Source organism: Myotis nattereri (genome assembly GCF_964212035.1).
Source record: "Myotis nattereri genome assembly, chromosome: 16".
Taxonomy (NCBI): Eukaryota; Metazoa; Chordata; class Mammalia; order Chiroptera; family Vespertilionidae; genus Myotis; species Myotis nattereri.
In genome coordinates, this window is record NC_138091.1 from 32,207,806 (window position 1) to 32,235,257 (window position 27,452).

Genomic DNA, 27,452 nt, shown 5'->3' on the forward strand with positions numbered 1-27,452 from the left:
GCCTGGTGGTCTCTCAGGCAAAGCTCCTGAACTATAATATCTCTTCGGGAGCTTCGAGCAGGTGTGGAGGGGACAGCCAATCTGAGAATGTTCTCCTTGACGTGTTTCTGGGGTTCACCAGTGAACACACACTGAGGGGAGAATTATGCCCTCTTGTGCAAGCAGAGGGCCTGCCAAGAACATAGTCTAAACACATGATCATTCCATCCGCATATGGACACCTCCCTAGGTTGGAGCTAGAATCTCCTCAAAAGATGTTTAAGGTCTATTCCACCAAACCTAACCAACACTCTAAGCCCCTAAGCCCCCATCAGCAAACAAAGCTGTACAAGTTTTAGCCTGATGATTCAGGTTCCAAGTTAAAGCTCATAATGAAAGGAGCTGGAATCTCCCCAGGCCACCTGGGACACAGCTATGGGCTCAGAGGAGTCTGAGCTTTGCCACAACTTTCATTCCCGTGTTCCCATCAAATTGGCTTTTTGAGGGAAGTGAAGCCCCTGCCAGTTCTGAAGGGAATTGCTGAGTGTCTGCTTCTAGAGCATACTTCCCGGTGTTGGGCCAGAGGATGGCTTGCAAGGAGCAATACATCCTGAGGGGAAAGAGGGAAGGAACCCACAGACATGTTCCAGGTCTGGTAACAGCATTTCTCTTTGAGACAGGTAGGTGGCAAGACGGGTACAGGATCTCAGTCACTGGCTGTCAGGACACGATAAAAAGTCCTGCATCACTTGGTCCAACCCTCCTCACTTGGCAGGTCAGTGGCCCAGAGATATTAAATGAAGTAACCTGCCCAGTGTCATAGAGCTACTTAGAGCAAATGCAGAACTACAATTCAGGATCTCCAGACACCAAAGCTGAGTTCTTTCCCTCCCACTGCCTCATTCGAGCACCTGGCAAGGGCCTGCACATATGGTAGATGCTGTTACTATAGCTCCCCCTTCTCTGTTCCAATATTAGGGTGTCTGGTGTCCCTGGGGATTCTCTGCTTTACCATCCCCTTTCTGGGGGCTTGACAAGGCTCACACCATGATCTGTATCTTGTTTCAGCGATGCGGGCCCTTCTCTGTGTCCCAGGCCTCCTAGCTTCCCTGGCCTTGCTCCACGCTGCAGCATCTGCCACAAGTGGTAAGTGCCTCCCTGTATTGTCTTCCTGGGGCTACTGCAGCAAAGGACCACAAACTGGTTGGCTTAAGGCAACAGCAAGTTTTTTTCCTACAGTTTGGGAGGTTAGAAATCCAAACTCAAGGTGCCAGCAGGATGCTCCTCTGAAGGCTCCAGAGCAGTAATTTTCAGCCGGTGTGCCGCAAGAATTTTTAACACATGCAATACCATATATTTAGGGCACTGACCTCTTTTCCCTTACATTGTCAAATTTAAAAAATGACAACGGTCAGTCAACACAACAATAGCCGTCAGGGGTGAATGCCCTGTCTCGAACCATAAATACATAGGTCATATAATAGAGTTGCACCTTATTGGTCACATCACATAAGGTTGCATGTGATTGGTTAATTATTGGTACCAGAAACTTTCCTAATCTTGATCTTCTGATCTTCTGCTTGCTCAGATTTGAGGGACTGTGTGTGTGGCGGGGGGGGTGGGGGGGGGAGATGAGAAAGAGGGACAGAAGCAGAGGGCATCTCCCAGGAGTGGCATCTGATACCTTCTGCTTGTTTCTTCCCCTCCAAGAACAGGCCACCAAGACTGCTACCATGTCTTATGTTGTGAGTCAGGTCAAGGTCCAAGTCAACAAGGCCTTCCTGGATTCCCGGACCAGGTATTTGAGACACAACGAGGAAGGTTTCCATGGTGGCAGGGGAGGGAAACGCCTAGTATTTCAGCAACTGTCTCCAAATGAAAATTCTCCCCCGCTCCTTCATGTCAATCCTCTTATCGCCCCAAGCTGGGGATTGAATAAAAGCCACAGAGTCCGTGTTCATCGCCTCCCATGCAAGTCATGCATAGGATGACCAGCCCGTTTAGAACTTGTCCTCATTCATTCGCTCTTGGACTTGGGGGCCTCATGGAGATGTAAAGAATCACATTTAAACAGCTTGTTACACAAGCACATCGACAATCCGGTAATCATGACTGGCAATGGAATGAAGGCATCAACACAGCAATGGTTGCTACTGCAGGTATAGGAGTCAGGGAAGCCGGATGGAGGATGAGAAGGAGCTAGCTCTGTGGTGAGGCAGAGGGATGGCTTTCCAGAGACTGGAACAGCACAGGCAAAGGTCCTGGGGCAGGAAAGAGGTTAGGGTTCCTTCTTATGAAGGTTGGGGCAGGCTGGAAGGGGATACGCCTGGTGATTAGAGCCTGGTTATCACAGTCCCTATGCTTGGCCCACATGCCCACATAACCCCTCAGGCTGAGACCCCGTGTCCCCTCACACTGGAAGTAGAGTTAATAGTGACAGGCCAGATGTTCAGCCAGTGAATTGTACCCCTAAAGCAGCGTTGTCTTCTGTGTGAATTCGAGCCTCTTCCAATATTGCAGATGACCTCAGAGAACCCCTTCAGCTCATGCATGAGGAGACTGAGGCACAGGGAAGGGGAGAGTGTCCCCATGGAGGGACTTTTCGGACACCACCTTGCCTTGGTCATCTCTGTACCATCACAAGCTTCTTAGTAAAAGGGTTTGGGCTTCTCTTTTTACACATGGGAAATTAAGGAATAAAAGGCTTAACATCTGGCCCAAGAAATGGCCAGCAAGAGGCTGGGTGCTAGGCCCACATCTAAACAAACTCCACACCAACTCTAGGGCCACAGGTGATTAAGAACGCTCTCCTGGGCATGCCATTTCTAGAATTCTCCGCCCACAAGCCTCCGTGAGATGCTAGGTCCATGTCTGGGGTCCTCAGTCAGAATCTGTATGTCCTGGGACTACGGTGTTTTTAAGGTTCCCCAATCGATTCTGCCACAGCCGCAACCATCTGGTTCTAACCCAGGCAGCACTCAGTCCATCTGCCGTTCCTCTCTCGGAGCCAGACCTGACAAAGCTTAAAGGCACACGGCAGCTTCCTCCTCCCAGAATAGCTTTTCCAGAGGCATCAGAAGAGAGCGGAGCAAAGATCCTGAAAGCACTCCCTCCGTGGCCTCCCCATACACACACCACCTCACACCCCTCTACAGGCCAGGGCCCAGGGGGCCCGGTCATGACTCCCCCCCTTGCTCTTCACTGTAGGCTGAAGACTTCCATGAGCAATAAGGCAGCCACCACCCGACAGCTCTCAGAGTACCTCAAGCATGCCAAGGGCCGGACGCGCACAGCCATCCGCAACGGGCAGGTGTGGGAGGAGTCCTTAAAGAGACTGAGGCAGAAAGCGACCTCCACCAATGTCACAGGTACAGAAAACCCACTAGCCCGCCGAGGGCAGGAAGGGGTGGTCTCCTCTCAGGAGAGAGCAGAAGGCACCAACAGTTGCGTTCCCTCTGAAGAGCCATTCCTCAGAGAAGCACTCCTGTCTCTCCCTTCTCAGAACTGCAGAGCAAGGAGGGGCTCAGAGGACAGTGAGGCCCGTGCTCTTTTTTGGCAGAGAAAGGAACTCAGAGCCCAGGAGGCCACACTGTCAACTCCAAGTGAGGGGACACGCGTGCTCTCGGTATACATCTATGAGGCCTCTATCCAGAGGAAGTACTAACGTCAGTGAACACGGGCTCCCTGTTCCAAACCACAGTGTCGCCACTTTCCGCCTGTGACGGGGACGTTTAAGCCACCTGTGTCTGGGGCACTTACAGGAGATGAGATTTCCAACTTGCTCCGGGTAACGTGGAGCTGGAACAATGAGCTGATGATCGATCCTGAGTTCCTCCGCCCCCACCCCTACCCAGTGTCGCAGCTCATGGAGAGTCATGGAGGAAGGGGTTAGGTTCTGGCATCCAGTGAGGAAAGATACACAGCTTAGGGCTTGGGCAAATCCCCACGTTCCCAAAGAAGGAAACCGGGACAAGGTGAGGAGAAATAGGGAGCCCTTTGGACACTGAGACTCAAATGGGCTGGGGGTTGAACCCCGGTCTCTGCAAACTGTCACAGCTGGTCCCCGAGAAGAAGCCCCTTGGGCCAGATTCCCTCTCCTGTCTTTCACTGTAGTCGCTGGGACGGACCACAGGCTGCACGAGGGGGTTGGATCTCTCTCCATGCTGTGCCCACATGGAGGCCGCTGATGCCTACCCTCCCGCCCACCATGTTACTGCTCCCAAGACCACAGCGCGCCTCACTCAAAAATGACCTGTTCCTCCCCAACGTCTTTCCTATCTAAATTCCTGCTGGCTCACTACTGTAGATGTCAGAAAAGCTTTATTACAGTGGTTCTCAACCTTCTGGCCCTTTATATACAGTTCCTCATGTGGTGACCCAACCATAGAATTATTTTCGTTGCTACTTCATAACTGCAATGTTGCTACTGTTATGAATCGTCATGTAAATATCTGATATGCAGGATGGTCTTAGGCGACCCCTGTGAAAGGGTCGTTGGACAGCCAAAGGGGTCACGACCCACAGGTTGAGAACCGCTGCTTTAGAAAAAAAGCAGTCTTATCAAACTAACTCATACTAACTTGTGCTTAGCCTCTCTGGGGTATTTCTATTCTAAAAGAAAGATCTTCAATTCAAATGACCTTGCAAAGAATTACTAACAATTCTGGGGACTCCGCGGTTACTATCTGTGTGGCCTGGGGCAAGTCGCTGAGCACCATGGTCTGTTTCTTCTCTGTAAAATGGGGATTTAAATCCTTACCTTAGTGAATTCTCAGGATTAGATGAGAGACCACCTCGGGAATGCTTGCTTAGAACATAGAATGTATTCCAAAAAGTGTACGTTCACCCCTGGTTTCCCTTTCCTGCCTCCCCCAGTGCTTCTGAGCGGAGGAAGAACTCAGCCCCTTGGGCGTCCCTTCTGTTTCAGACCCCAGCCTGGACTTGACCGCACTCTCCTGGGAGGTGGGCTGTGGGGCCCCTGTCCCTGAAGTGATATGCGACAACAGCTCCTACCGCACCCTTACAGGAGACTGCAATAACCAGTGAGTGGGCTTGGGAGCTACGGGGGACATGCCCTCCTACCGCCACAGCCAGCCCACCCGCCTCACCCTGCCCACCTGCCTCACCCTGCCCACCCGCCTCACCCTGCCCACCCGCCTCACCCTGCCCACCCGCCTCATCCTGCCCACCCGCCTCACCCTGCCCATCTGCCTCACCCTGCCCACCTGCTCACCCTGCCCACCTGCCTTACCCAGCCCACCTGCCTTACCCAGCCCACCTGCCTTACCCTGCCCACCCGCCTCACCCTGCCCACCTGCCTCACCCTGCCCACCTGCCTCACCCAGCCCACCTGCCTCACCCTGCCCACCTGCCTCACCCTGCCCACCTGCCTCACCCAGCCCACTTGCCTCACCCTGCCCATCTGCCTTACCCAGCCCACCTGCCCAGCCCAGCCCAGCCCAGCCAGGGGCTTTGCCCCTTGGGCATTCCAAGCCCAGCCACTGCCTTACCCTCCTAAACTTGGGGCACCACTGGAATCTGTTCTGTTGGAACCATCTCCTAACTCCCATCTTCTAAAGAGACTACCTGATCCCACTGGAGGCAGCACCCTTCCCCAGGGCATAGGAGCCCCGCGCCTGCAGGTGGTGGGGGTAGTTCAGAAACCCTCCCGTTTGAGAGGCGCCTCCTCCGCACCCCCTTTCCCTCGGCGGAGGCTCCTGGTCCTTCCTCATGGGATCCCCGAGGGGCCTGCAGAAGCAAACCCCGGAGTGGACCGACCGCGGCTGAGGGCGGGTCCTGCGGTTTTAGGAGGAACCCCGCGCTGGGCGCTGCCAACAGGGCGCTGGCGCGCTGGCTGCCCGCGGAATACGAGGACGGGCTCTCCCTGCCCTTCGGGTGGACGCCGGGGAAGACCCGGAACGGCTTCCGGATCCCGCTGGTGAGGCCCCAGCAGGAGGGTGAAGGGTGGGAGTCAGAGGGGAGCAGATGCGCTCCCCACCCATAAAACAAGGAAGAAGAAGAAATAGGTGGGAGGACAGCGGGTGCGCGGTGGGGCCGCAGCGGGAGAGACGGACGTTAGGACTCGCTGCCGGGCGATGTTCCTCAGCTGCCACGAGAGGGCAGCAGAGCGCAGAGCCCGGAGCCTAGCCACGTGGCTGTCCCATCCCGGTTGCCCACGGGCCAGACACCCTGGGGCCTCCTAGGCAGATGGCCTGCCTACCCCATCCTGCTTGTGCTCTCGCTGCCCCGGCCCCCGGAGAGCATCAGCTGTTGTTTGCCTGGAGGTCCTCTCCCTCGGCCTCATCTGAGTTGGCAGCCCCTCCCCGGAGCCCCGCCCCGACACCTGGCACTTCAGAGGCAGCCGCCTTTATTTTCCTTCTCCCTGGTGGAAAGGGCACTAGCCTGGGACGCCATCAATCACACAGGCCTGTGTTTAATCCCATCCCTGTCCCCTTGTGGCTGACCTTGGAGAACTGACCGCACCTCTCTAGGACCCAGTTTCATCTACAAAAGGGGGGGAATGCCACATCCCTCACACGCTTGCTGTGAGGATTAAATAAGTGCTCCTTATTTAATAGTAGGAACTCAAAAAACTGCAGCCCAATCTGGATCCTCAAAGCACTTTTTCCTCCAACCCTCCCTCCCCTCCCTTCCCCTCCCGCAGGCCCGTGAGGTATCCAACCAGATTGCCAGCTACCTGAATGAGGAGGATGTTCTGGACCAAAACACGTCCCTGCTCTTCATGCAGTGGGGTCAAATTGTGGACCACGACCTGGATTTTGCCCCCGACACTGAGCTGGGGAGCAGCGAGTACTCCAAAGAGCAGTGCGACAAGTACTGTCTCCAGGGAGACAACTGCTTCCCCATCGTGGTAGGCCCTGCCGCTGCGCGTCCCTGACAAGCCCTTGCCTTCCTGATTGGCCCGTCATTTCCGGCCCATCAGCCAGGCTCTCTAAGTAGATTTTGAATTTGCATACTTGAATGCTGATTTGACCGCTTCCCGGTTCTCACAGGTCCATGCATTCACTCATCCATTTATTCAGTAGATAGACATTAATCATTTACTTCGTGCCAGGCAGTGCACTATGTGCCGGAGATTCAAAGGCGAATAAGACACTGTCCCTTCCCTCAAGGACAAAGGGCCCGTGTGGGAAATGGACAAGTAGCCTCTAATGATACAGTCAGGAAGCTCTGGGGAGGGCTGTCTACTCCCCAACCAGCAGCATTGGCACCACACAGGGACATGGGAGAATGTAAAATCTCAAGCCTCACCCCAGGCATTGGGGAACAGAACCTGCAATTCACCAGGATCCCCAGGAGAGTCCTATTACGCACAGTAAAGTTTGTGGAACTCTGCTGTGATACGTCCTCTTGAGGTTCAGGAAGGCTACTCCCCCCAAAAGCTAAAACTTGATGGAGGGATCAGAAATTGTGGGGATTTCCAGCAGGAAGGGAGAGGGACTTGCAATGGTGCCCCTTTTCTTCCTATTCATGGATGTGAGGGTTAGGGGGTGATTCTTTTCGCTCAAACAACAAACAAATCGAGGCTAGGTGGCGTGATGTAAAGAACCTGAGCTGCGGAGTGAGGCCAATCTGGGTCTGAATCTCACCTGTTTCTCTTCAAGTCTGTAAGTTTTGGGGCAAGGTACTTAACCTTTCTGAGCCTCAGTTCTCTCACCTGTAAATGGGCCTGAAGTAGCTACCTTACGGGGTCCTATGAAGACCCAAAGTAGAAAGTATGCAAAATGCCTCGCACATGGTAGTTACAAAATACATACATGGTAGCTGCTGTTGGTAGCAGTGATTAACGGACCCGTTCCTATCTCATGCCCTGCTTCCCTGTCCGAGATCTAAGGACTCTCTCCACCAAAAATGTGAAGCCCTGTCTCTGAAAGGTTGAAGCAGGGGCCCTCAAACGACGGCCCGCGGGCCACATGCAAATACAAATATTGTATTTGTTCCCGTTTTGTTTTTTTACTTCAAGATATGTGCAGTGTGCATAGGAATTTGTTCATAGTTTTTTTTATAACTATAGTTCGGCCCTCCAACGGTCTGAGGGACAGTGAACTGGCCCCCTGTTTAAAAGGTTTCAGGACCCCTGGGTTGAAGGATTCCCCTCAGCCCTTTTACACAGCAGGAAGTAATGAGCTTCAGGGCTGTGGGCCCAGGATGTGTAAGCATCAGCAGGAGGGGTCTAGAGTCAGTGTCTGAGACTCAGGTCCCAGGAGGACACCATCAGCATCTTTTCAGCTTCATCCAGATCTGCCAGGGGAGAGGTTGCCTGAGCCGGCTGTACCACCTCTGCCCAGGCTCCCACCCGCAATCTCTCCGCAGCTCCCGCACGATGACCCCAAGGTGAGGACTCAAGGGAAGTGCATGCCTTTCTTCAGAGCGGGGTTTGTCTGCCCCACTCCGCCTTACCAGACCCTGGCCCGAGAGCAGATCAACGCTCTGACCTCCTTCCTGGACGCCAGCTTAGTGTACGGCCCCGAGCCCAGCCTGGCCAGCCGCCTCCGCAACCTCAGCAGCCCCCTGGGCCTCATGGCTGTCAACCAGGAGGTCTGGGACCACGGGCTGGCCTACTTGCCCTTTGACAAAAAGAAGCCAAGCCCCTGTGAGTTCATCAACACCACCGCCCGCGTGCCCTGCTTCCTGACGGGTGAGTCTAGGATGGAATGAGAGGGGCCCCAGGACAAGGGGAGGGAGAGCAGAGGCCAGAGAAACCTCACGAGGACTCCAGGCAGCTTTTCCATGGCTTCCTCTCATCATCTTCTGGAAAAATGCACACCAAGCCTGGCAGACGGGCCCAGATGAATACAAAATATAAGAACATGTGTTCACTGTAAAAAAAAAATTTAAGGGAGTCCAGATAAGCACAAAGAAAATAAGAAAATCAACAAAATTCCACCACTCACAGAAAACCATTGTTAACATTTAAATGCCTATCTTTCTGTTTTTTTTTCTATTATAGCTATAGTTCTACATCATTTTACATAACCAGTGTCATACAGTAATGCTCTATAACCTGGTGTCTGCACTTAATATTTCATTTTAAATATTCTTCTACAACATGATTTTTAATGGCTGCCTGGTATTCCATGGCATACCACCATAATTTATTTTACCAACCTTACTTGGAGACAGTTAAGTCATTTCTGGTTTTTCTGTGATTTTTGTTGTTGTTTTTAGGTAATGAACATCCTTGTTGATGAATTTTTGTGCTCATTTGAATAATTTTATTAAGATAACTTCCTAGAGGAGGAAGTTCTAGATTAAGAGGAATGCATATTTTTATGGTTTTATAAGCTTGGCACAAAGCCACACTCCAGATAGCCTGTGCACACCAAAGCCCCCCCAATTCTGTTCATTCAGAGACTCATGCCCTCCTAATCCTCTCTGTCTTTGGCTTCTGGAGGCCTTCCCTTTGCCAAAACCTCACTCTCCCAGGACAAACCCCCTGCCCACCCTGGCATGGCAGAGATTTCTTTGTAGATCTCTTAGATTCTGGGTCCACACGTATCTCTTATCAATCCAGACACAAAACCGAGCCCCTTCCTGTTTTCCACAAAAATACCCACTAAGACCAAGCATTTGTGAATTCAACAGACTTTCCTGATGATCAGAGGACACACGGAGCAGTCCCCTTGTGAAACATCTGGTCTTTTACCATTTACCGGACCCCCCACCCCCACCCCGTCCTGTTCCTCCCTCCCTCTCTCCCTCTTGGTAGCCCCCATCCCACATTCTTCTTCCTTTACCACACAGAGGAGTTAAGCCTCCTCTCAGGCTCCTGCCCTCAAACCCACATTCCTAAAACCCTCAAAGTTGCTTCACACAGTAAAAAGCCCCCCTTCACCCCCCCCCCCCCCCCGCTTTTAGCCACACCTAAACAATGTGTGTGTGTGTGTGGAGCCGAGATTCAACCCTATGGATCCCCACCCTGCCCTCTCTCCACCGGACTTCCCTTAAGTTAACTGCAAGCTTAGGAGAGGGTCCCCGGGGGCACCACCATTTATGTTTTTGTGCAGGTCACTGGGTTCTGGGGCTGCTCAGGGGGAACCCACCTTCCTGCCTTCTGGGCTTTCAGGGGATTCCCGAGCCTCAGAGCATATCCTGCTGGCCGCGTCCCACACCCTCTTTCTCCGAGAGCACAACCGGCTGGCCAGGGAGCTGAAGAGGCTCAATCCTCAGTGGGATGGAGAGAAGCTCTACCAGGAAGCCCGGAAAATCCTGGGGGCCTTCGTGCAGGTACAGAGTCCCAGCACCTTCCTCACAGGCCCTCCTGGCTCTTCCCTCTGCTCACTGCCACACTCAGGCTACCTCCTCTGCTTGTCACACCTCCATTTCCCCATCTTCTCCTCCGCTGCTTCTTGCCAATTGTCTCGGTCAGTCTTCGAAGTCCTCCCTTTTGTTTCTTCAACTTCTCTTCCCCCAAATGAATCTCCGGATCTAGAGTATTCAACAGAGTCATTCATATGTTGATCACTCAGTATGCCTCCGGGCTGGTGCCTACAGGGGACTGTAGGTTCCATTGCTCCTGGAATTGGTACATAGCAGTTATTTTGGTTCTTCATTTAGATTATCTTTTTTTTTCAATACTCTACACCTAAGCCACATGTCATAGGTATAGTCAATTGTTCTAGTTGACTGGCTGATTGACTAACTAGAAAAGACTCAGAAAGCTTGATATGTTGATATTAATCATGTACGTATTTTTCAAAATAAAAATTTTGAAATAATTGTTGATTCTCAAGAAGTTGTAAAAAAAAAAAATGTACATGCACCCAGCCACCTCCAATGCCAAGATTATGTATAACTATGGTACGATATCAAAAGCAGGGAGTTAACATGATACAAATCATAGCATTTATTCAGATCTTACCAGTTATAAATACAGGCATGCATGTATGTATGTGTGGGTGTATGTAGCTCCATGCAATTTTATCACATATGTTGGTTCATGTAACCACCACCACAATAAAGATGCTTAACTCCACCACAACCACAAAACTCCCTTACAATACCCTTAATAGTCACATCCACCCTCCCCTTGCCATACCCCCAACCCTTGGCAACCACTAATCTGTTCTCCATCTCTACGGTTATGTTATTTCATGAATGTTACATGAATGAAATCATGCAGTATGAATCCTTTTGAGACTGGCTTTTTACATTTAGTATAATTTCCTTGAAGTTCATCCTGCTGAAGATATTTGTAGGAAATTATCCAAAGAATAAAAACTATCTACCTAAACATTATCTGAGTTTAGGCTTGTATTTGTTTATACAGGCTTCCAGGAATTTATTTTCTCACAGCTCTGGAAGCTGGAAAATCAAGGCGTTAGCAGGCTTGGTTTCTCGTGAGGCCTCTTTCCCTGGCTTGCAAGATGGCTGCGTTTCCTTTGTGCCCCCACATGGTCTTTCCTCTGAGCATGCACCAACCTGGTGTCTCTCCCTCTTCTTATAAGGACGCTGGTCCTATTGGTTTAGGGCCCCACCCTTATGACCTCATTTAACCTTAGTTACCTCTTTACAGGCCCAATCTCCAAACACAGCAGGGGTCAGAGCTTCAACATGTGAATTTCAGGGGGACACAATTCCGTCCACAGTAAGGCTTTTTGGACAACAAGAAAAAGAAACCCACTCAGGCTAGTGCAATGTTCAAGACTGGTTTAATCCTATACACGTGTCAAGTGGGAGCTGATAAGGGTTTCTCCTGGAACTGCAGGAAAGGGAGTATAGTTGGGCCTCAGTTAGGGTTAGAGCCAGAGACAGGAAACCATCTGGAATGAAAGCAGCTATTCTCACTCTGTCCCTCTCTCCTCTCTGCTCCCCTTTCCACTTCTTTGTTCCCCACTCTCTCTGCGGACGGGTTTTCTCTGCTTTTCTGCACATGGTAGAAAATGAAAACCCATATGTCCGCCCGCCCACCCCCCGCCCCGCCCCTGTCCCTTCAGATCAAGTGGCATCAAACTGGGCCAGTCCACTGTGGCCTAAAGCAGGATTCTGTCTCCTGCTGCTCCCCATAGCCCGAGGAGCAGGCCGCCTGCTCCAAGGATGCCCTCCACAAAGTCTGTGCTGCTGAACAAATTGGAAACAACCTAAGAGTAAAAGAGTGAAGGCCCCGTGAGTGCAATAGAATATTATACACAGGTAGTTATATCATCGTGAGTTGGGTAGAAATGTGATAAATGTGAAGTGAAAAAGCCAAATGCAAAAGTTTGCATTCTCTAGGATTACAACTATGTAAAATGAATATTGTATCGACAAATATTAGAAAGGCTAAACATTAATATAATTATTGTGTCATGTGGTGGCAAGATTTTCTATTTTTTGAAAAAATTCTTAATTTATGTTAGTTCATTGTTTTCAGTAAAACAAAACCAGAAACTGATCTCTCCATGGTGCAGCATTTCTCACACCCTTTCCTCATGACTTGTTGCTCCTTCCAGATCATCACCTTTAGGGACTACCTCCCCATTGTGCTAGGTGTGGAGATGGAGAAGTGGATCCCTCCTTACAGAGGCTACAATAAATCTGTGGACCCTCGAATTTCCAATGTCTTCACCTTTGCTTTCCGCTTCGGCCACTTGGAGGTTCCCTCCACTGTGTCCCGCCTGGATGAGAACTATCAGCCATGGGGTCCAGAACCAGAGCTCCCCTTGCACACCCTCTTCTTCAACAGCTGGAGGATGGTCAAAGACGGTAAGCCCATCCAGCCAGCTGCCACCTGGATGTCTCACCCTGCAGCCTGCTTTTAAGGAAACCTGGCTTGGAAGTCAGACTCCAGGCACTTTCGATATGACGTTGGGTAAGGGAATTCTCCTCATTGGGCCTCAGTTGTAAAATGTGGACAATAATAGTACCTATCTCGCTAGGGTATAAAAAATTTTTGAAATATACATGTAGAGCAACAGCTCCTGACACACAGGAGGTGGTCAATAAATTCTAGTTATTATTCTTTCCTCATCTGGCCTTCAAGGTGCCAGGTTTTTCCTACCTCCTTTCCCTGTGCTGGGCTTCCCTCATCTCTGTAGAAAGAATTGAGGGGTTTGGTAAGTAAATTGCTCTTCTCTGCCCCCCTCTAGGGCTTTCCACTCTAGTAAGTGCCAAGTCAGGGCCATTTTTCTATAGATTTCTGCTGCCTTTTCCTATGGAGCACCATTCCTTAAGGGAACATGTGGAAGGAGAAGGAGCCAACTGTCTGAACTGGAGTTTGGAAAAAATCCCGAAGCTTGCCCTGGCCAGTGTTCTGTTAGAGCATCATCCCATGCATCCAAGGGCCATGGGTTCAATACCTGGTCAGGGCACATACTCAGGTTGCAGGTTCGATACATCCAGTCGGGTTGCGTGTATGAGGCACCGACCGATATTTCTCTCTCACATCAATGTTTCTCTTTCTCTCCCTCTCTGTCTAGAATCAATGAAAAACATATTCTTGGGTGAGGGTTTAAAACATTTTTTTCTGAATCTTATCTTCATGCTATTATTTCACGAATGGCCCTTTCTTCCACCCCAAAGCAGGCTGTCTGGACTGCCCCCTCCCCCAGCGCAACAGCGCACCCTGCAGGCTGCACTGTGCTCTTCTCTCCCCACTGGTAGCCTGAGAAGTTCAGTTGGCCCTACTTCGACCTGAGAGAAAATGTCTGGTGGAGGGAGGGAGCAGTAGTGGAAGATGTCCCCACCCTCCCCTCATCCCCAGGTTCCTTGCAGGTGGAATTGACCCTCTGGTGCGGGGCCTACTGGCCAAGAAGTCCAAGTTGATGAAGCAGAATAAAATGATGACGGGAGAGCTGCGCAACAAGCTTTTCCAGCCCACTCACAAGATCCATGGCTTCGACCTGGCTGCCATTAACATACAGCGTGGCCGGGACCACGGGATGCCTGGTGAGTGGGCCTGGGTCTGACCTGGCCTGGGGAACATGAAGCTACTTTCTGGGGTTCTAGAGGACTCTCATCTGTCATCCTGAGGATCTGATCAACTCTAAAAGAGAAGGCAGATATTCCGATTTTTAAGACTCATTTGCTCATCTGTGAAATGGCATCTCCCGTTCTCCCTAATGTAGAAACAAGGAAACAATGGTAACATATCTGGTGCCAGTTTGGAGATCCTCAAATGAAAAAGAGATCACCAAAGGACTTGTAAAACCAGTTTGAAAGCCCAGGAAAAAAAAATTAGAAAAGGAGAACAGAGAGAAATTGATGACTATGGGGCCTTCTTTTAGACCGAGGGGAGGCCATTTAATGTTATAATTAAGAGCCAGACTACCTGGATTCAAATTCCACCTGTGCCAGTTCGAGTTATGTGACCTTAGGCAAGTTACTTAACATCTTTGTCCTACAGTTTCCATATGTGCTTAGGATAGGGTCTGGACCCCCATAACCTGCTAGCCCTCTTGAGTCTGACGTACCCCAGGTAGCAAACAATGGAACCTCATCATAAAAGCTAGACTGTCTGAAGTGGATGGAACTGGAGTGGGTATGTCCATAAGGGGGGCTTTGGACAAATAGTCCCTGGGATGAGACAGCTTCACTCTCTCTGCCTAGGGTATAACTCCTGGAGAGGCTTCTGCGACCTCTTACAGCCCCAGACACTGGCAGAGCTGGGTGCTGTGCTGAAGAACGAAATGCTGGCTAAGAAGTTCCTGGATCTCTATGGGACCCCTAGCAACATCGACATCTGGATTGGGGGCATTGCTGAGCCACTGGTAGAAAGGGGCCGGGTGGGGTCTCTCCTGGCCTGCCTCCTGGGGAAACAGTTCCAGCAGATCCGAGATGGCGACAGGTAAGTGAACCTCAGTGGGAGGGCAGAGGAGGGCAGGCCCTTCCCCGAGGTGGGTGTCCCCACCTCCTGCGTGAGGACGAACACAGACCTCAGCATGGTCCCCATGACCTCCTTCCTTCCCCTTTGGAGGGCATGGAAGGGTCAACAGCTGGACGGTCTCTACGGACTGTGCTTCTGTTTCTGCAGGTTCTGGTGGGAGAACCCTGGCGTCTTCACTGAGAAGCAGCGGGACTCTCTGCAGAAAGTGTCCTTCTCACGCCTTGTCTGTGACAACACCCACATCACCAAAGTCCCGCCAAACCCGTTCCAGGCCAACAGCTACCCCCAAGACTTTGTGGATTGCTCAGCCATTGAGAAGCTGGACCTCTCACCCTGGGCCTCAGAGGGGATTTAGGGACCTTCCACACTGTGCGGGAAAGCGCCCTTTGGTCCGTGATGCCATTTCAAGCAAGTTCAATGACCACTCCCTGAGCCCTCCACACCCTGTCCCAGCCCTTCTTTTCAGCCAGGTCTTGTTACACTTGACAGATGCACACCCCACGCAAGCCCAAGGCCAGAGCCTTGGCCGTTCCAGTTCTTCCACTTGAAATCCACTGCTCCCATCCCCTCTGCCTGGGGAGATCCTCGTTTGTCATGATGTAGACCTGCCAAGATGCCCTTCCAGTCTAGCTTGCCAGATGTCACCTATCCTCTCCCTGGAATAAGTCTTGGCCGAGGCTGTGGCCTTTGCACCCTTATCTTTCCTCTTTCTTCTCAACTAGATTGTAAGTTCCTTGAACCAGGGAATTGACCTGCTTCTGAGGGTCTCCTGTGCCACCCAGCAAGGTGCTTGGTACACAGTAAGCACTCAATAAATGCCTGATGATTGACTAAAGATGCTGGCAGTGACACTGTTCCCTTCTGGAAGGCAGGCCTTGGAATCACTGCCAATTAAGTAACTAGATGTTTACAGTTTCATCACTAAGAGGTGTGCATGGGCCTGGGAGGCTGAGAGGGCTTAGTTTGGTAGAATTTCAAAGAGTTCTCTAAGAAGAGGAGGCAAGGGGCTCCCGGGAAAAGGAGCAATGGCCATAGCAAGGCAAGAGAGAAGGCCTGGTAATGTCAGGGATCAGGGAGGAAAGCCAAGCCTGGATCCCCCTCTATCTATAGTTAATTTCCCTTCCAGAGGCCCTTCTCGGGTAGACCTTGGAGCCTGGGAGGCCTCTAAAGGGACATTTCCAGAATATTCCTTGTGCTGCTAGCCAACACATATTCATGTATTCTTTTAAAATGACCCCCTGACTCCAGCCAGTTTGGCTCAGTGGATAGAGCATCAGCCTGCAGATTGAAGGGTCCCGGGCCAAGGGCACATGACTGGGTTGTGGGCTCGATCCCCAGTAAGGGGCGTGCAGGAGGCAGCCGATCAATGATTCCCTCTCATCATTGATGTTTCTATCTCTCCCTCTCCCTTCCTCTCTGAATTCAATAAAAATACATTTAAAATAAATAAATAACTCTCTGGGTAAGGTCAGCCCAGCCAGGGCCTCCAGGTGCCCTCCCTGGTGGGATGGGGGTGGGGATGGATGGGCAGTACTTAACCATCTTGTGGGAACAGCCCAGAAGCCGGAAGACCTGGGCTGCAGCCCTGGCCCTGGTACCGACTTCTTCAAGGCCTCGGAGAAGCCCCTTCACATCTCTGAGCACCATATTCATCATCAGTGAACTGAAGATAAGTTTTATGCTGCTCTGGTGAGGTCCTGGTGTGGCCTGGGGCTCCTATGGGTACATTAGCTCTAGCGTCCTACACACTTTCAGTTGAGGGTGCCCCTCCCTAAATGTGGGAATCCGTCTTTCAGATTATAGGGTTCATGCTCCAGGCAATAGGGAAGTACCCTCCTTCCCTTGGCTCAGCTCTGGCCACATAAAGCCAGGACTGAGAAGGAGTCTACTGTGAGGGTCCCTGAACCGCTGTGCCGGCTGCAGGGATTCAGGATCCAGAGGTCCCTTCCCATCGCACCTCTGCTCTTGACTTCTTGCAGGACGGTGTTTTGTCTCCTCTATTCCCCAGCACCTGACACATGCCTGACACAGAGTGAGTGTGTAGCAAATACTTACTAGAGCAATGAATGAGCATAAGAACTTCATGGCCACAATTCCTGTTCTCCAGGAGATGTGGGTGGAAGGTGAGGGAGGAGGGTCTGCTCGGTTTGGCCCGGCCCCTAGGCTTCTAAGCACGGACTGCCTCCCATGTGTGGATCCGCTAAAGGAAGACCGGCTGCTGGATACCCTCACCCCAGTGCAGAAAACACCGGGCCCGGAGGCACAGACCACACTGGTTCAAGGTCAGAGCCCAGAGCAAGCCCTATAGTGAGACTAGCCCCACTGCGGACACAGAGTAAAGATCCCCATCAGTGCTACTTTATTATCATAAATGTCAGGTACAAACAAATGGTACAAAAGAGCCAACGTGCCCCAGTTCCTCTCCAGGCAGCTCCTGTGAATAAGCAAGAGAACAGGGTAAGGAAGCAAAAAGGGAGCCATGGACTGAGCCTGGCTCACCTCAGCCTGTAACTCAACCACCACATACAGCCCAGGTGCTAATGGCCATTCCTCCAGGGGTGCCTGGGTCACCTTTGCGAACCAGGACACTGCTGAGGTGTAAGCTCCACAAGGGAAGAACCTGTCTGCCTTTCTCTGTGGTTCCCATGCCTACCACAGTGCCTGGCAGATATTAAGTGCTCAATGATCAAAGAACTAGAGGATGCAGATGAGCCCTGTAAGGAACCGTGACCCCTGTACAGTAGCTGTTCCCAAGAAGGAAACTCAAGCTTAGCAAGATGGAGTACTGTGTGCAAGGTCGCACAGCGGGTAAGCTGCAGAGCAGGGATTTGAACCCACGCAGCCCGGCTCCTGAGCTCGCTGTGCTCCTCACCAATCCACTCTGCTGACTTCCATACACTTGGTACTCACAGAAACAGCAAACACACACTCACACAAAGGACACACATACACAGCACACAACACACTACCCATGTTCACAGATAACACACACACACATAATACAATTTATATACATTGCACATGCGCGCACACACATGTGAATGAATGTCTAGTCATTCGTTTTCTCGGCCGGCACCCAGAACAGGGATGGGCTGGCCTAGGGAAGAAAGAGCTGTGGTTGCAATTGCCAGCCCAGGTGTGTCCAGCCTTCACCTCCTTGCTGCGCCCCCTTACCCAGCCTCTAGTCCCTCTCCCTCCAGGAAGCCAGGTCCAACTTGGGGACTCGACTGCAGCTGACAAAGTCCCGAGGGAACTTGTTGGACATGAAGATGTTGTTCTTGGACACGGTGGTGATGCCTGTGTTGTCACAGATGATGCGAGGCAATGTGACATTGGCCAGGGCCTGCAGCTGCTGCGTGCTGAATACGCCCCTGTTCTGCCACCAAAACCTGCGTGGGAACACCACGGTCATGGCACCTGAGAGGGCATCACCTGGCTTGAGCCACCCCCTGGATGCAAGAGAACCACAGCAGACACTGCTCTACAGCACAGGAGAGCTCCGGGCCCTCAGGCAGCCAGGGGTTTCCAAACAAGCGCAGCCCCAACTCAATGCACAGGGTAAAGCCCAGCTACCCAGAGGCCCTCCCCCAGCAACCTGCGGGCACCACGAACGCTGGACAGGGAGCTGGGCCCACACTGGCCCCTGGCCTGAGCTGCACCCACGGGGATGGAGAGGATCGTGGGGGTGTTTATAACCTTTCCACCTAGAGAGGGACACCTTTTTCTAATCTCCCCAAAGGCACACCACAGGCTAGGTGAGAACTAGGTACGACATGTCAGAATCGCGACGAAACGACACTAGAAGCATATGACTGTTCAATGGTGACTGACAGCGCCACGGTGGCACCCGACACACAGAAGCAAAGGGTGGCATTTTCTCAGTCTTCCCTCCTTCCCAGCCAGGGGTCCAGGTCCCTCCTTGCTGCCCCCCACAGGTTCAGAGCACATGCAGGATCCCCTTAAGGTTCCCTGAAATACACTGGGAAGTCCTGGATTCCTTCCAGCCCTTCATTTCCCTGGAAAAAGTTGGGGACCCGAGAGATTTGGGACAGGACCAGGGCCACACTGCGTGCCCCGACCACCCCACCTGCCTCCTCACCGATCGCCATCACGGAGCTGCCTGAACTGGGTCCCGATGAGGCAGGCGAGGAGCGGGCCCACGCGGCCCTTGCTGTTCAGGGGCTCGGCCACGCCGCCCATCCAGATGTCAATGTTGTTGGGTGTGCCGTACTGCGCCATCAGCTTCCTCGCCAGGTCCATGTTCTTCAGCACGGTGGCCAGCTCGCCCACTGTTTGGGGCTGAGGCAGCCCACAGAAGCGCCTCCAGGCATTGTACCCTGTGTCGGGGGAGGGGAGAGGTGGCTGTGGGTGCCTCTCAGAGAACCCTCCTTCCCGATACACCAAGGCCACATACAGAGTCAGAGAAGGGAGGGGAGGTCACCGAAGGGCTTCTCCTGGGCTACAGACCCCTGGGAGCCCTGAACCCTTAGCTCAGGCCAAGGGGACAGCTGAGTTGCTCCAGGACCCTTTCTGTCTTTCCTTTGCCCTTCCACCCTAAAGCAAATCCTAAATTGCCACAACTCCTGTCAGGTCCAAACGTAGGGACATCTCATTGTCCCCCTCTGGAGACCTCGGACCTGTGAGGGGTGAGGTGTGTCTAGAAGGCTCAGCCACAATGGCTGGGCCATTACACAGGCACAGGCTTGGAGGTCAGGCCGATTTGGGTTCCAGCTCTGCTCCTGACTTGGCTGGAGAACCTAGGCAGGTCTTGAATCTCTGCAAGCCTCTTTCCTCACCAGTAAAACGTGAGTGATGACACTCTTCCCCTCAGAGCTCATATAACATGAAGCAAAATGAAACGATAATGGAGACGGATTTTCAGACTATGGAGGTGAGGAGGCTTGTTGTTATTATGATGGTGCTCCAAGTTTAAAAGTTACAGCAATGCAGAGGAGGCCAGGAATTACTGAAAATCGACAAGGTGGGCCCAGGGAGAGGTAAGTGCCTGACCTCAGACCGATTCCTAAGAGCAAGGTGCTAGGGCTGGAGGAAGTCTTAGGTAGCTGGGGAGACTGGAGTGGGGATCGGGGAGGGGGGTCCTGCGGCTCCTCACCTGGGAGGCCGTGGTCCCGGCTGCGCTGCATGTTTAGAGCCGGCAGGTCCAGCCCGATCCTCATGACCTGCTCAAACAGCCGCTCCCGGATCTCATCCACTACAATCTGGTTCTGGCGATTCAGCTTGGCAGGGGTGGCCATGAGGCCCCGGAGGATGGGGTCAATGCCACCTGGGGGCAAGAGGAGCAAGGTTGGGGGGAAGGGGTGTCTGGCTCCGTGTCAGAGCTCAGGTAGGCATCAGGGATAAGTCCAAGGTAGGGTCAGGCAGGTTGCAGAAGAGGGCTGGGCATATGCCACTCCTGGTGCCAAGGTGGTCCCAGTGGGAAGGCTCTCAGTGGGACATTAAGGTCTCAGGGGATTATGTCGTTCAGACTTGCAAGGTCAGGGTGCTCCCAACATCCTTGGCCTCCTGGGTCTCAGAGTCACAACACACAGTAAGGAGCCAGCTCCCTATGCGCCATCTCCACCCCGTTCTTTACTGTTCGATGTAGAAGCAAGTCAGGTAAACTGAGGCTGGAAAGTCAGATCAGAGCCCCAGAAGTGGAAGGAAAGAGGATTTCTCCTGCCCCAGCTCCCTGTGGCCAAACCCACCCCTACCCGACCCTCTCCCCTGGCCTCGGTCCCGCTCACCTTCCAGCACAACCCTCCAGGAGGCAAAAAACACCTGGCTGAGTGGAACACGGGGGTTGGGCCCCGTGGGCCTGTACTGACTGTCCAGGCGGAACATGAACGGTTGGATGAGGGTGTGGCCATAGCGGAAGGCGTTGGTGAAGACGTTCGAGATCCGAGGGTCCACCGAGTCATTGTAGGAGCGGTACCTGGGCAGGTACTTCCTCATGGCCTCTGGACCCAGCACCAGGGGCAGGTAGTCCCGGTAAGTGATGATCTAAAGAAAAGTCACTCAGAGTGGCCTCTCTACTCAGCCCTCCCTGTAGAGTTGCCACCTGCTCCTGGTTTGGGGGATCTCTCCCATCCCTCTGTGGCCAGGGAGCTACCTCCCACAGCACTGGATCTAAGTCTAACAGAATGGCAACCTAGGGCATACGCAGAGCTTTTGCCTGCTGTGTGACCTTGGGCAAGTTATTAACCTCTCTGAGCCTCAGTTCCTCAAATGTAAATTAAAGATAATTATGCTGCCCTCTGCCTAGGATTAAATAACAAAGGGGCTTTGTTAGTCATTGATAACTCCCTTGACTTGGAGTTATCAATGTCTCATTTCTCTTACTAACTTAAATACTTCTTGCAGGCAATGATTATATCTCATTTCTCTTGGAATTACTCAGTGCCCAGCAAGTACCTGGCTCCCAGTAGGGTTCAATATATGACTGTGGAAGGGAGGCAAAAAGCCACCCTAGGTGACTTTCCCCAGTGAGGAAGAGATACAGAACAATCTCATTCTAGATTCTAGACTCTGGAATTTCCTCTGAGGCTTAAATGAATCTCACTTACATTCTTGGTGCAACTCAAAAACTCACCCTCTGCTCCTGCAACTTTCTCCCCTACCAGAGTTTTAAAAAGGTGTGTGTGTGTGTCTGTGTGTGTGTCTGTGTGTGTGTGTGTTTATGTCTCCAGGAGAGGATGGGGGATGGGGGTGCTGGAGCATCAAAGGTTGGAAGAGAGAACCAGGAACACTGCCTGGGAATAAACAAGGTTAAGGAGATGGAGTGAGCTATGATAAAGCCAAAAAGAATAGGTGAGTGGGTAAAAGAGCCAAGAGTGACAATGAGATGAAGGAAAGGAGAGGCATTTATTGAATTGCTACTTTAGACCCAGCAATTTAACCCTCCCAGTACGATTCTCAATGGACAGAAGAATAGACAGGGGAGCAAGCCTGGGAAAGAGAAGATGGAAGACAAGCATCACTTGTCAGGCATTTAGTATCCGCCAGGTGTTTTCCTCTATGTCCTTTACTCTGCAGCATCATGGATGAAGAAACGGAGGCTCTTGAGGTTAAATTGCCCAAGGTCAGACAGCATGTGCCAGAGGCACGTGTGGGTCCCAACTCGGCCTGACCCCTGGCATCATCGATGCTCAGGATTGCCCACCTGGATCATGGCTCCCACAATCTTCCGGGCCTCCTGGTAGAGCCTCTCTCCATCCCAGCGGGGATTCAGGCGCTTGAGCTCTGTGGCCAGCCGGTTGTGCTCCCGCAGAAAGAGCGTGTGCATGGAGGTGAGCTCGGGCATCTCACTGGAGCGGGTGTCCCCTTAGCATGGAAGGCACTCCTAAGTCCTCCATCCCAGAAAGGACTTGCTCCATTGAAACCCCCTCCCCTGAAATGCCTCCTACCCAGTCCACCCATCTTTGCACACCATGTTCAGATTACACCTCCCCTGCTCATTTTCCTGGTCCACCACAATAGCTTCTTCCTTGGTCTAGGCAGCGGTTCTCAACCTGTGGGTCGCGACCATCGGAAAACACATACAGCATACCAGATATTTACACTACGATTCATAACAGTAGCAAAATTACAGTTATGAAGTAGCAATGAAAATAATTTTATAGTTGGGTGTCACCACAACATGAGGAATTGTATTAAAGGGTCGCGGCATTAGGAAGGTTGAGAACCACTGGTAGGGGCACTGTTGGTCAGAGACCTTCATTCAATAGGGGTCAGATCTGACATAGGACTTGCTACCTTCCCGTGCCTGAGACCGGGAGCTCCTTGAGAACAAGGCTTGCTGTCTTTTGCCTTTTTGTATCTGACCCTCTCACCCAACACACACATGTAAGACACATGGGGTTTAACACAGTGCTTGGTACAAAGTAGGAGAGCCATGAACACTGCCTGGTTGACTTATTCTCTTGATTTAGGGAAAGCCAAAAAGTAGCATGCCTGTTGGCACTCCCTACTTCCATGCCCATGTCAGGAACAGCCAATGAGCATAGCATTCTAACTTGCTAAAATCAGATGCAACCTCAGAATCCTTCTCAACACGGGACTCTAGAAAGCCACTACCTTCTGAGTAACTCTGATCAGAGCGGCCATCCCTACCCTGACTACATGCTAATTGTGCAGCCTATTCAGGGAAGGGGGCTGAAGCCCAGGATGTTTAAAGTCCATGCCTGAGACTGTTCAAAAGAACTGAGTTAGACCCCTGATCCCTCCAGTCCTCCCCCAACCCTTCTCTGGAAGGGCTCAAGGTCCGTTTCAGCGGGGCATTGGGTTTAGTCCTCAGCAGCTCTAAAGGCTGGTGGGAAGGAAATTCCATGAGAGCAGCTTTTCCATCCCATGAGCTGCCAGTGATCATGATCATCTAGGTCTGGGAGAGGCAACTTGCCAACACCAGGCTGGAGGCAGCCCAGACTGCCTGAGGAGTGCAGCTCTTCCCTCACTAGCCCAAAAAAGTCCACACTGCACTCCTCCCCAGGGCTCAGCCATTAGAAGCCACCAGGAGGAGAGGCTGGGAGGTCACAGGGAAGGGCCGAGGCCCACTATCGGATCTACATTAAAAACCAGCGGAGTAGCCCTGATCGGTGTAGCTCAGTTGGTTGCGGGTCGTCCCGCACACCGAAGGTCACCAGTTCGATTTCCACATGCCCGGGTTGCAGGCTTGATCCCTGGTGGTGGAGTGCAGAAAGCAGTTGATCAGTGTTTCTCTCCCTCTCCTTTCCTCTCTCTTTCAAAATAAATTAAAAAATCGTTTTTTAAAAAATAAAAAAAACCACTGATAAAATGAAATGTAAAAATAAAGAATGCATCTCTTACCTAAGTATGTTCTGTTACTAAAAACAAGCAAACAAAAAAACATTGGAGTAAATTATACAACTGTCTAATGTTGTGGCCCCACCCCATAACAAAGAAACAGAATTTCCGGAGGATGAGGCCCAGAAATCAGGATTGTAAAAAGATTCCCAGGTGATTCTAATGTGCAGCCAAGGTGGAGAACCACTGTGTTACAGGGACTCAAGATGGGCAGGAGGTGATATGGAGCAGTTCTATATGTCCAACAGAACTTTCTGAATGGATGGCCATGTTCTACAGCTGTGCTGCCCATGGGAGCCACTAGCCATGAGGCTGTGAAGCACGTGAAATGTGGCTAGTGCAGTGGAAAAACTGAATATTTACTATACATTAATATAAATTAACTTACATTTAAATGCAATTAGCCACATGTGGCTAGTGGCTACCTAACTGACCATGTGGTTCAAGAGGGTGAGGACCTCACATTGCTCTCTGTCCCTTAGTTCCCTGTCCCTGGGGACTCAACTGTGCTCTCTGCCAGAGTCCAGAGGGAAAGAGAGAGAGACAGAGAAGTGGATGGACAGAGGCTCCTCCGACCATCCCTGAATCTCCTTCTTAGGTCAGAGTTTTTGTTTTTTTTCCTTTCTGGCTCCATCAACTTGTCACCAAGGCAACTGGATTAATATCATGAAGTTGGTGAGGGTACAAGCTGCTTATAAATAGGCCCTCTGTGGCTCCGGCAGGGGGCACCCCTGTGCCATCCCAGGTCCCTGACCAGGTCTGACCTGCCAGGAAGCAGCGGATGCGCGCTGAGCGGTTGGTGAGGAGACAGGGGTCATCGTGCAGGTTGTCGAAGGGCAGCAGGGCCCGGCCGTTGTCTGTGAAGCGGTCATTGACCTTCATCAGCCCCAGCTGGTTCGTCGTGTTGCGAAGTCTCCTGGCCAACTCATCCTCGCTGCCGTACACCATGCTGGCGTCCAGGAAGGAGGTGAGGGCGTTGATCTGGTTGCGGATGGTGATGTTGTTGCTCGTGCAGGCAGGGCAGGAGCGGAAGAAGGGGATGCAGTCCCTTTGGTTCTTGATTCGAGGGTCATTGGGTGGGATCTATATGCACAGAGGGAGATCCAGCCAGTTTACCAAGGCTGGGGCCGTGGGCAGGAGTGGTGCTCCCCCTGTCCACCCTCCTGAAGGCCTTGATCCCACCTCAGAAGCAGCCTGCAGCCAAGGGCCAGAGGAGGACCCAAACAGGGTCCCTCAGGACTTCTGGCTTCCTCAGACTACAGGGGGCTTATCGAGGCCCACAAGGGATCGCTGTCTGAGGTTCCCCGTGCAGAGTGCCTCTGAGCTCCAGGGCTGATGACTAGAATGCTGGACTGGGAACGTGGGGCTCCTTGGAGGTGAACCCACCAGTCCTCCGACCTTCCCCCTTCACGTCCTATCTCTCAGTACTTCTCTGCTCTGGGTCTGCTCCTCCCTCCCGCTCCTCTTCTTTTCCCTTTCTGGTCTCTCTCCCTTCCCTGGTCTCTCTCCTCCCGGTCCCTTTCCTGCCTCTCAGGTTCTCCTTCCTTCTCTCCTACTCTCCCTACACAGACCAGCCTGGCCCCATACCCCAGGCTCTGTGTAACGTGGCAGCGGCTGCAGGAAGATGCCCCTTTGTGGGGAGGAAAGAGGACTGAGCATCGGGAACCCTGCACAGAGGTTTGAAGGGACCATGGGGGCGGGGGGCGGGGGGCGGTGGGGGGACGGGGGGGGCGTCGAGAAGGGAGGGGTGGGGCCTGCCTTACTAGGGAGCTAGGGAAGGAAACCTGAGCACAGAGGGAGGTGGCCACTTCTAGGAATGAAGTCTATTTCCCGCACCCGGCAGGCGGGAAGAAGGGAGCACCTTGAGCGGAAAGCAGGGTGGCTGCTGCACGCAGCTGATCTCGCAGTTGAGGCCACTGACGAAGGCGACCCGCGCGGCCGGCTCAGGGGTGAAGTCGAGGTCGTGATCAATCAGCTGGCCCCACTGCATGAACAGGAGCGAACGATCTTGGTCCGGGGTCAGCTGCTCCGTGGGGAAGCGCACGATGGCGTTGGAGACGGCGCGAGCCTGCGGGACACGGACGTCAGGGGCTGCCCCAGGGCCGCCTGGGCCCGGCCGCGCCCTCCCTGCCGGCCAGTGCTCACCAGGGGCACCCGGGAGCCGCCGCGCTTGACCCCGGGCGTCCAGCCGAAGGGCAGCGAGACGCCGTCCTCGTACTCCGCCGGCAGCCAGCGCGCAAAGGCGCGGTTGGAGGCGCCCAGCGTGGGGCGGCGCCTGCAGGGCGGGGACAGGGCGCGGACGCTAGGTGGCGCTGGGCGGGCCGGGGGCCGACGCTGCCCAGAACCGCCTCGCGGGTCCACCAGGCACACCTGTTGTTGCACTGGCCCGTGATGGTGCGGTACTTGTCCCCATCGGGGCACCTCACCCCCACGTCCTGGTAGGCGCAGCCGCTGGACTTGGACAGCAGATTCAGCTGGGCGGGCGTCAGCACGTCTGCGGGCAGGGGAACCAGGGGTGTGGGAGCGGAGCCCCTCACTTCCTACCCTAAGCTCAGAAGCCTTGGTTGGGGGAGAGGGGCAGTCTTAAGACATGGAGGGGAGACTCGATATCCCTGAGAGGAGTTGGGGGGATCTCTGGGAGGTGGTAGAGTCGCTTGGAGGGGTCACTAGTGGAGCAGCGGTTGGGGTGTCGGGACAACAGTACCAGTGACATTGAAGGGCCTTGACCACAAGGGCCGCAGCTTCCCCTCCAGCAGGCTGAGGGCCACGTGCAGATAGTCAGCAGCCCTCACAGCTGTCCTGGTGGCCGCCACGGGCTGCTTGAAGTAGGACAGGAGTTCCATGGGGCTGGCCAAACCACTGCGAAGCCGCTGCTTGATGCTGCTTGGAGAAGGAGGCGTTAGGGCCAGAGAAAGTGGGCGGAGACACTCAGCAGAGCCGCAGCCCGGCAGATGGACACACAGGACAGTGTGACAGACCCGGACAGGAAGGTTTCCCTTAATAAACAGGGTGTGGACCTGGGGGTCCAGGCAGAGGCAAGGCCATGGGAGGGGTGGCTTCGAAGATGTTCTCCCACTCCAGGACTGACAGAGGGCCCACCCCACCTCCCGTGCCTGCGGCTTTTCCGAAAGGCCTGGCAGCCTTGCCCAGGGCTGGGCAGTGCCCAGCACCCACCTTTCCCGTCGCTCCTTGTAGGCCTTGTCCACTAGCCGCTTCGCCTCCTCCATGCAGGTCACAACCACGGAGGTCTCCACCTCCCCCAGGACAGCTGCCCAGGAGAGGGGTTGCAAGGTCAGGAATGGGCCCAAAGCACCCCCCTTCCCGTGAGACCCCAGAGCCAGCGTGGCCTTCACTGGAGAAGAAATCCCTGGAACTCAGACCCACCCCCAGCACCCCACCTTTCCCTTCCTTCTGAACTGTTACCTGGAGCAGCACCCTCAGAGGGCCCGGACAGGACCAGAATGGCCAGGAGCCCCGCGAGGGCGAAGAGCAGCTTCATCTCTACAACAAGACCCCAAGCCCAGTAAGTGTCCAAAGCTCACGGTGCATTTGGGAGAAGAGAGCCCCACCATCCCGCTCCTCCCAGCCCCTCACTTGCACCTTCATACCCCAGTCCCACCTCCATAGGCCCTGCCTATAGTCAGAGAGCTCAGGCCTCCTTGAGGGAGGGGTGCACAGTGCCCCCTCTTTGCTAGCTTCAGTCACTCAACCCCCCAGGACCTGACTTCTGAAGTTACCTAGCATTGGCAGCACCTCTCAGCTGGATCTAGGCTTTTATGTCCTCCAAGCTAGGGGAGGGTTGGGGCAGGCGAGGCCCGCCCCTAGAGCC

At 53.0% G+C, this 27,452-nt stretch overlaps 2 protein-coding genes across 2 annotated transcripts; one reads left to right on the forward strand and one right to left on the reverse strand.

The window, feature by feature from the left end:
• Positions 1-1,043: 1,043 nt before the first annotated feature.
• On the forward strand, positions 1,044-15,634 carry LPO (lactoperoxidase). Its single transcript, XM_081110190.1, has 12 exons — positions 1,044-1,125; positions 1,690-1,777; positions 3,187-3,347; positions 4,907-5,021; positions 5,788-5,917; positions 6,644-6,850; positions 8,314-8,638; positions 10,067-10,227; positions 12,432-12,684; positions 13,693-13,866; positions 14,527-14,764; positions 14,951-15,634. Exons 1-12 carry the CDS (start codon positions 1,050-1,052, stop codon positions 15,156-15,158), a joined length of 2,136 nt encoding a protein of 711 aa, XP_080966316.1. The 5' UTR covers positions 1,044-1,049; the 3' UTR covers positions 15,159-15,634.
• Positions 15,635-17,140: 1,506 nt separating this feature from the next.
• Positions 17,141-27,140, reverse strand: MPO (myeloperoxidase). The gene is made up of 13 exons (XM_081110228.1): positions 27,047-27,140; positions 26,798-26,891; positions 26,328-26,503; positions 25,994-26,117; positions 25,769-25,898; positions 25,485-25,691; positions 24,388-24,706; positions 21,963-22,123; positions 20,548-20,803; positions 19,917-20,087; positions 18,903-19,140; positions 17,978-18,192; positions 17,141-17,237 (listed from the first exon to the last, which is right to left on the reverse strand). The coding sequence occupies exons 1-12, from the start codon at positions 27,120-27,122 to the stop codon at positions 17,985-17,987; spliced, it is 2,160 nt and encodes a 719-aa protein (XP_080966354.1). The 5' UTR covers positions 27,123-27,140; the 3' UTR covers positions 17,141-17,237; positions 17,978-17,984.
• Positions 27,141-27,452: the final 312 nt, after the last annotated feature.

Coding starts and splice junctions, on each gene's coding strand:
- LPO (XM_081110190.1), top strand. CDS start 1,050: ATGCGGGCCCTTCTCTGTGTCCCAGGCCTCCTAGCTTCCCTGGCCTTG. Junction 1,778..3,186: donor TTCCTGGATTCCCGGACCAG/GTATTTGAGACA, acceptor TCTTCACTGTAG/GCTGAAGACTTCCATGAGCA. Junction 12,685..13,692: donor CTGGAGGATGGTCAAAGACG/GTAAGCCCATCC, acceptor GGTTCCTTGCAG/GTGGAATTGACCCTCTGGTG.
- MPO (XM_081110228.1), bottom strand. CDS start 27,122: ATGAAGCTGCTCTTCGCCCTCGCGGGGCTCCTGGCCATTCTGGTCCTG. Junction 26,892..27,046: donor CTCTGAGGGTGCTGCTCCAG/GTAACAGTTCAG, acceptor TCTCCTGGGCAG/CTGTCCTGGGGGAGGTGGAG. Junction 26,504..26,797: donor TACAAGGAGCGACGGGAAAG/GTGGGTGCTGGG, acceptor TTCTCCAAGCAG/CATCAAGCAGCGGCTTCGCA.